This window comes from Sinocyclocheilus grahami, unplaced genomic scaffold (assembly GCF_001515645.1).
Source record: "Sinocyclocheilus grahami isolate Dianchi unplaced genomic scaffold, SAMN03320097.WGS_v1.1 scaffold510.1, whole genome shotgun sequence".
Taxonomy (NCBI): domain Eukaryota; kingdom Metazoa; phylum Chordata; class Actinopteri; order Cypriniformes; family Cyprinidae; genus Sinocyclocheilus; species Sinocyclocheilus grahami.
Genome location: NW_015505689.1, coordinates 28,549 through 37,390, shown reverse-complemented (window position 1 = coordinate 37,390; position 8,842 = coordinate 28,549). Strand labels below are relative to the sequence as shown.

At 41.0% G+C, this 8,842-nt stretch overlaps 1 protein-coding gene across 2 annotated transcripts in view; it reads left to right on the top strand.

Annotated features, from left to right (window-relative positions):
• LOC107554701 (beta-1,4-mannosyl-glycoprotein 4-beta-N-acetylglucosaminyltransferase-like) overlaps window positions 1-8,476 on the top strand; it is a 16,790-nt gene extending 8,314 nt beyond the window's left edge. Inside the window, exons 2-4 of one of the 2 annotated variants that reach the window (XM_016237286.1) lie at window positions 4,013-4,234; window positions 5,842-6,193; window positions 6,851-8,476. In XM_016237286.1, the coding sequence (XP_016092772.1) occupies window positions 4,191-4,234; window positions 5,842-6,193; window positions 6,851-8,284 (1,830 nt within the window). In that variant the 5' untranslated portion in view covers window positions 4,013-4,190 and the 3' untranslated portion in view covers window positions 8,285-8,476. The remainder of the gene's footprint in view (window positions 1-4,012; window positions 4,235-5,841; window positions 6,194-6,850) is intronic. The other variant, XM_016237287.1, reaches the window with a different exon arrangement.
• Window positions 8,477-8,842: the final 366 nt, after the last annotated feature.

Genomic DNA, 8,842 nt, shown 5'->3' with positions numbered 1-8,842 from the left:
AACGGAATTACGTAATTTAATTACAAAATAAAAGTAATTGTAATCAGTTACAGTTACTGAGACAAAATGTGTAATTAAAATACAGTTACTTATGAAAATGTTTCATGTTTCATAAATTGCAGTGACTGCTCTAAAATATGAAACGCCAATGTTTCAGGAGTTTAGAACATGCTTATTCGATAACTCTTTTATTTGCTATATGGGTTTATGTATAGCTATGCTTTTTTTCCAAGGCATTGTTAGATTCCAGTGTTTACGGTCATAGCTATGTAAAGATTTGATTTCAAAAACAGTATCATAGCTAATAAAATATTTCTTGTTATGATTTGAAATATGTATTTAACCTCAGAATGATATCAAAGTAAGTCTGATTTTGTGGTGGCTGTGCTTCAAAGGGGACATTGATCTTCCACAAGCTGGTATGATTCTTTAGGGTCTTCATGAACGGTCTGCAACATACTTTGGTCAAAATTCCTCAGTCGTGTAAAACAACACCCTTTTTACCTTGCTCTGTTCACAGCCACTCATTTTGGGGCATGTCCCTTTAAATGCTAATAAGCTCTGCTCACCCGCCCCTTTCTTCTGTGGAAGAGCAACGGTGATTTGCAAATAATCATAAAAAATGTAAAGTGTCAGACTTCTTCTGGAGGTGCAGCTGGATCACGAACATGGGGTACTGATCTGTCCTTGAGTTTTAACTTTTGAACAAAACCTGCCTTGAATTGTCCCTCGTTCAGAAAGCAGCCTGGAGTAAAATTATTTGCACAGACATAAATGAATTTAGGTGTATTCAGTGGCGCATTACCATTAAAAACAAAACTAATGCACTGCGTCCTCAGTGGCTCTGATGGCGTGAGAAAATTAAGATTCTTATGTTCTTCTACATCACAAAACTACAAAACACCTGCATTGAAGACATTGTTGCTACAGCTGCTGGAGCGTGGAGAAAATGATGGGCTTCGTACAACTGGTAAAAATATGCTAATATTGGTCAGTACATCAGCGGTTGTGGGCGGGGCCTGAACAATATGACATCATACTGCTCAGAACATCTAAACGGCTTGATAATTCACACTGTTTAAGATTTTGGGGGATTAAAAAAAGGAGTGAATGGATTTTTATCATTGCAGGGTGGTTGTGTCCACACACTGCTAAAATACATGTATATGCAAACACCAAGTGAAAGTGAATTTTGCATCCAATGTCTACTTTAAAACTGAAATATAATCTTAATTCAAGTGATGAAGGATTTCGTAAGTGTGACAGTAATCAGTGGTGAGTACTACTGTAAGGTTTACCTTGCCTGGTTTACATGTTTGAAAATGATAAACAGTTGAAAACTTTAGAAATTTAGAAAAGTAATCAAATGTAATCAGTTACATTAATAAAGTAATTGAAAAGTTACACTGCATATTACATTTTAAGTAGGGTAACTTGTAATCTGTAACCTATTACATTTCCAGAGTAACCTTCCCAGCACTGGTTACTGGTTACCTGAAATAAAACCAGAAAAAATAGTGCGGTTCTCTAGCACTGGGCCCAATACAGCAGAAATAAAACAAACAAAACCCAATTATATATACTGTATATATTAGTGCTATCAATCGATTTAAAAACTAATTAATCACATTTTTTTTCCTGAAATTAATTTCAGTTAATCCCACCTAACATTAAAGTTTTAAAATATACTTCTATATTGCAGTAATTTCACATTCAATCTTCAGATTAATGTAGAAACAACATAAAAACAGTATATTTGTCATATTTGTTTAATGTCGTCTTTTTTATGACTGAAGGCGAGTTTCACTGATACCAACACTACTGATGTCTCTAGGAAATAGTTTTCTTTTTCCTAAAATTTAACCATTGACTAGCCATTCAACATTACAGTATAACTGAGAGCTGTCCATTTAAACATGTATTAGACTTAAAAAAAACTACTTCTAATTTAAGTGAACTTAAAACAATCTTCATATAAACACATTATAATAAATGCCACATTTGCCCTTCCTTCAAGTATATACAGAAATTGAATATAGTTTTCAAACACTAAATTCTAAATTAAATATAGACGAATCCTTACAGCTACAAAAGTGATTGATTTCCTCTTTTTTTATATTGTTCTTTGATGAACAGTCATCACAGCAGCTGGTTATGAGGTGATTTTGGCTGCTTTAAGAGCTTCTGCTGCTGAACATGATCTGACACGCGTCGTAGTTTCTCACAACTCTTTACCTTTTCTGACCCACTTCTCCGCTAATGAGCTGACGAGTTGAATCGGGCGTGTTAGATGAGAGAAACAGTGCTGCTGCTTCAGGACTCTTCAGAGACATGTTCTTAAATCTGACCCATATATAAGAAATACTAACATGCATGCACAGTTTTAAGGCAGCTTTAATCAACTTTTTGGTAACTTTATGACTTAACTGATGACATAATTATGACATTGCATGCTCATAGTTTCTTTCACGCTTTAATATTAAACGATATGGGCTACAGTGCATGCTGCATTTGTGCGTGCAATTAAAGAGCATAGTATAACGGCTGACAGGACAGGAAAAATCATTTCTACTGACAGACGGCCTGATGACGTCTCATCTGAGCGCAGTTCACTGTTGTTCTACTGAAGCTCCTCGTCACCTGTACCTGTTCTGCGCTTGTTTGACTCGCACCCTGCGCTGAGGTGAAGTTTCGTCTGAAAATCTCCCGTTTGATGTGGTTGTAAAGATGTTCTGCGTCTAAATAAACACAATTCTTGTGAAGAAAAAAAAGAGACAGAAGCAGCAGTTGTGAGTGGGGTGGCCAACCCTAGCTCCAATCCGGTGTTAAATATTTTGAAAGCGTTAAACTGAAAAAGATTAAGCATTGACGCTAGTTTTAACAGCACTAATGTAAATATATATATATATATATATATTGTGTAAACGACTATGCAAATAAAGGTGACTTGACTTGACTTTACTATATATATATATACATATATAGTCAAGTCACCTTTATTTGTATAGTGCTTTATACAGTACTGATTGTGTCAAATCAGCTTTACAGTGTTAAACAGGATAATAGTTTGTCAATAATGCAAAAGAGACAGAAGCAGCAGTTGTGAGTGGGGTGGCCAACCCTAGCTCCAATCCGGTGTTAAATATTTTGAAAGCGTTAAACTGAAAAAGATTAAGCATTGACGCTAGTTTTAACAGCACTAATGTAAATATATATATATATATATATATATATTGTGTAAACGACTATGCAAATAAAGGTGACTTGACTTGACTTTACTATATATATATATACATATATAGTCAAGTCACCTTTATTTGTATAGTGCTTTATACAGTACTGATTGTGTCAAATCAGCTTTACAGTGTTAAACAGGATAATAGTTTGTCAATAATGCAAGAAGACAATAACAGTCATTTTTCCAGTTAAATTAAGTTTATCATTGATTCAGTGATGTCATCATCCAGTTCAGTTCTCTTCCAATAGTGTCTGTGCATAGATAGATAGATAGATAGATAATATAAAAAATATTTTTGATAATTTTACCTACTTATATTTTCTCATATATTTTTGGTCATTTATAAAAATGCTGCCTTTTAATTGTAAATCTATCTATTTTGCATTCACCCAAAATGTCTTTTAAGATTGGAAATGTTTTTTTGTAATCTAATCTAGATGGAGCCGTGGAGCTCTGGAGTGTCTGTGTGTTTATATCTGAGCATAGTTTGTCAATAATGCAAGAAGACAATAACAGTCATTTTTCCAGTTAAATTAAGTTTATCATTGATTCAGTGATGTCATCATCCAGTTCAGTTCTCTTCCAATAGTGTCTGTGCATAGATAGATAGATAGATAATATAAAAAATATTTTTGATAATTTTACCTACTTATATTTTCTCATATATTTTTGGTCATTTATAAAAATGCTGCCTTTTAATTGTAAATCTATCTATTTTGCATTCACCCAAAATGTATTTTAAGATTGGAAATGTTTTTTTGTAATCTAATCTAGGTGGAGCCGTGGAGCTCTGGAGTGTCTGTGTGTTTATATCTGAGCAGATGTTTGCTGATGTCCATCAAAGTGCCTGTATTGTGTCTTCAACAAAACAAATTCACGAAGAATAAGAAAGCCGGATCACAGCATCCAGACTGGACTGAACCGGAGCGGGCTGCAGTGTTGAGCTGAACACATGGGAATACTGATTCCTGCTACAGTGCAAGATGAGGATGCTTTGTGTGTGTGTGTGTGTGAGTGTGTGCGAGTGTGTGTGTGTGAGAGAGTGTGTGTGTGTGTGTGTGTGTGTGAGTGTGCATGTTTATGTGGTTTATGAAGACACAAATTTGTATAATGACATGGGTATGACATAGGTATTACAATGAGAAGGTGATTTATGAGGACATTTTCAGTGTCCCCGTAATTCAAAAGGCTTATAAATCATACAGAATTTGTTTTTTTGAAAATCTAAAAATGCAGAAAGTTTCCTGTGAGGGGTAGGTTTAGGGGTAGGGTTGGTGTAGGGCAATAGAAAATACAGTTTGTACAGTATAAAAACGCCTATGGACAGTCCCCACAAACTATAAAAACCAACGTGTGTGTGTGTGTGTGTGTGTGTAGGAGTTTGTGTTAAATCCAATTTGGCTGGCGGTTGTTGCTCTTTTTATTCCTCTTCCCACAATAATGCGTCGGTTGATTTGTGTCTTGCCATGTGATGCAATTTGAGTGTGTGTTCAGCGTCAGAACCTGATCGCCCAATCACATCACTGCTGAACACTCTGGTCCTCTCATTAACTCGGTTAGCTGAGTATTTAACTGCTGTGTTGCTAATTCACCCTCTTCCTGTTCCACATGGCTGTGGTCCTCTCCCACGTCCAGGAAATCTGTTTATTTGCTTTGGATTCTGACGGGAGTTTCTCAATTCATGCAGCACGGAATCAGAGGATGTTTCGCAGAACACATACTTGCACTAATACACAAACGCAGTTGTAGGTACTTTAAATGCACTCTTGTGTTGGTCTGATGGTAACAAACCATGCTGTTGAGAATGCACCACATACTTACATTTCAGAATGCAACAGCACACTAAATGAAGCATAAGTAGAAGTTTTTGCGTTAACGTATTAGCGTAGTTTCGAGCCGCGCACATTTATCCTCCCAGCTCTGTCCTGAGCTCCACACAAGCGGAGTTCACAACAGCATCTTCGGTGTCCATGATGTCCGGCATCTAACTGCGATGGGAATAATTGCAGGGAACGTTCTCATAGGGTGTTTCGTTACTATCCCTGATGATCTGGAAGGTCAAACACACTGAGGAGCTTCTGTTCTTCAGCTGCTCCGAAAGGCTGGAGAGAAACCTGTTCATGAGCATTTCATCCAGTCGTGATCACTGAGCACTTTACATTACAATCACATATAGCATTCCAGTGAGGAAAATGCCACAAAATGCACTTTTATATTTCTGATGCAGTTATGAAGCACTCAAAATCAACTCGAGACATCTCGGGAGGCACAGTGCTATACATATATTGTGATTTCCCTGGGTTTGTTTTGTTTTCACATTCATGTAATCCCAAATATATTCCGATCAACCACATTTCCAGTTCCCAAATATGTTTGGAACTGCCCTTCTGTAAATTCATTTGTGTAATTTTTGCAGAAGCTTATATAAAATATTGTCAAATGCACAGAGAAACTCCATGGAAAAGGAAGCTTAACAGGACCAACTTAAAATGACACGTTATCATATCACACTGAATTTAACATGTAATCAATTCTCTTCAAGTCTCTGATTTCTGTTCCAAATCTAAATCTCTCTAAACTTTGTTTCTCTCTCTGTTTCTCAGGATGAAAATGAGACGTCACAGGGTTTTCTTGATTTGCACGGTGGGACTGTGTGTCATTTCCTTCCTGCATTACTACAAGGCTCTCCACTACGTGTCCCTGCTGAGGGAGTTGTCCGCACCTTACCCTAACATCAAATCCTTCATCATGGTCACTGGTTTCTTCTGGAAGGAGGGCACCACCCCGCTGTCCAATGCGTCTCCGGAGGAAGGGCCTCCACTGGTCCATAGGCTGTCAGACAGCAAGCCCCGGGCCGGAGGAGGCCTGGAGCTCGACACCGGACAAGAACCTGAAGCACCACAGCCATGGAAGAGACCTGAAGATCCGCAGCGCTGGAGCTCGGAGACGACAGAGGTACCAGCACTGCTTTTCTGTAAATTCATGTGTGATTTCTGCACCAAACAAACACTCCCACGTCTGTCATTGGTCAGTCAGATGGATATTCCCACCTCAAACTCATCCGATTCGTTAGGTTAGAGTTAACCTTAACCCTAAGTCAAAAGTTGACATGTGGGGTCACTCAAACAGATCAATGTTGTGACTATAAATGTCTTACAGACAATGAAATTGAAAGAGCCAAAACATGTAAGAAAATTACAATGCATACATAATATAATGCATAATATCATTTCGAATTTTGAGTGGTCCAGGTATTTACACAATCGCTGGGGATAATATTCAACATTATGATTACTGCTTCCACAAATGATTGTGAATGTGCTGATTACAGCATTAGACTCCCATTGTGTGGACAAGTTTTAAGCAGTCAGATGTTTCTCTTTTGTTTGCTTTGGCACATGAAAATAAAAGTGGATTTTCTTGATGCTGCGCCATTCGCTTGAAATGTAGAATATATTGAATTCACTGCAAGCGAGCAGCTCAACAAAACCTGAACACGACCCACTGTAAACAAATTAATTATGATTCGTGTCATTCCTTTAGCCCTAAGAGTCAGTGAAACTTTGTCCAGATTCTGCTGTCTTCTCATGGGGCTTGTTCTTCATTAATCAGGTCCACAAGGGAGGTTTGATCGCCTGGCAGCCCAGCAGCCCGACCAACCAGAAGCCCGACCCGCAGAGAGACGCTGCGGTCAGAGTTGCGGTGAACAAGCTTCAGCCGCGTCACGCCTCGACTCCAGACCCGCTGGAAACCCTGGGGGACCTACACCGCCGCACCCACGTCCTCCAGAATGACCGCACCCCTTATTTCGTCCGCACCAAAGCAGGCGCACTGTGCTTCCGGCAGGGCACGGAGGTGGCTCCGCCTAAAGATGAGACGTTGAAAGCGAGACCCAGCGTAGCTGGAATCGGCCAGCGGAGAATATTACAGAAGCCTGACGAGTCACACACTTCAGCAAAATCAGTGGAGGAGTCCGGAGCCGCTCGAGGGAAGCCCAAGCATGGCAAGCGGCTGGTGAAGTGCGTTTGTCGGCCGGGATGGCACGGTCCTTACTGCGGAGTGCCCACTATGGTGTACCACTCCAATCTGCCCACGAAAGAGAGACTGACCCCCCGCGAGACGCCTCGACGCGTCATAAACGCCATCAACGTGAACCACGAGTTTGACTTGTTGCACGTGCGCTTCCGCGAGCTCATCCGGGCCGTGGATCTCTTCCTTGTGTGTGAGTCCAACTTCACGGCATACGGAGAGAGGCGTCCGCTGAGGTTCCTGCATCTGCTGCTCAATGGAACGTACAATTACGTGCGCCACAAGATCCTCTATGTCTTCCTGGACCATTTCCCAGAGGGTGGCCGACAGGACGGATGGATCGCCGATGACTACCTGCGCACGTTCCTGACTCGCGATGGCATGGCGCGGATCGCAGGCTCGCGGCCCGACGATGTTTTTCTAATCAACGATGCCGATGAAATTCCATCTCAGGAAGGAGTCCTTTTCCTTAAGCTTTTCGATGGCTGGACGGAGCCTTTTGCCATCCACATGCGGAAGTCCCTGTACGGATTTTTCTGGAAGCAGCTGGGCTCCCTCGAGGTGGTCTCCGGATGCACCGTCGGGATGCTGAGGGACGTCTACGACAATGATGGGATTCGGCTCCGGCGGCGGGAGTACTACACCATGCCGGGATTCCGGAAGTACGAGAACGACACCGGCCACATCTTGGTGCAGTGGTCGATTGGAAGTCCGTTCCATTTCGCAGGCTGGCACTGCTCCTGGTGTTTCACGCCAGAGGGAATTCACTTCAAACTAATTTCGGCCCAGAATGGGGACTTTCCTCGCTGGGGCGACTACGAGGATAAACGTGATCTCAACTACATAAGGGAGCTGATCCGAACGGGGGGCTGGTTTGACGGCTCTGTGCAGGAGTTCCCGCCCTCAGACCCTAAGGAGCACATGTACGCCCCCAAATACATGTTGGATAATTACGATCACTACCGCTACTTGTTGGAGAACCCTTATGCCAAGCAGTCCAAACCAGGAGGCGCGTAGAGCAGAATGAGAGCCAAATGTTTGTAAAGATGGTTTGATTGAAGACAGTAAGGAAGGGGAACAGAGAGGGAGAGAAGAGACAGCCGTCCTGTTCCTCTCTTTCCTCTCACTCTCATTGGTCCCAGTATCCAAAACCGTCCAATAGCTGAAGTCTTCATGTGAACACAGGCCTTGCAGAGACCAACAGAAATCCTTTCTGTTTTGGTCGATGTTTACATGAATGATTCCCAGCGTTCTTTGAGAGACTCTGCAATAGATGCCTCCTGTGTTCACTGTACAAGACTGTGTGTGTGTGTGTGTGTGTGAGAGAGAGTAAATGTGTGTGTGATCAGACTGAACTTCGTTGGTGCACAGACTTTCTTGCTTGCACTTCAGAATCAAAATAAGAAAACAAATGCCACATTTTTGGGTTTGTTGACAGCTTGTAAATTCCTCCGAACTCAAACGTCTTTTTCCTCGGTCAGAAAAAAATCTTTGTGTATCATTGTGAGCTGTTCTGAATGAGTTTGAGGATGAGAGAGAGAAAGAGACCATTCGAGAGAAACGGGGCTTTGTTTG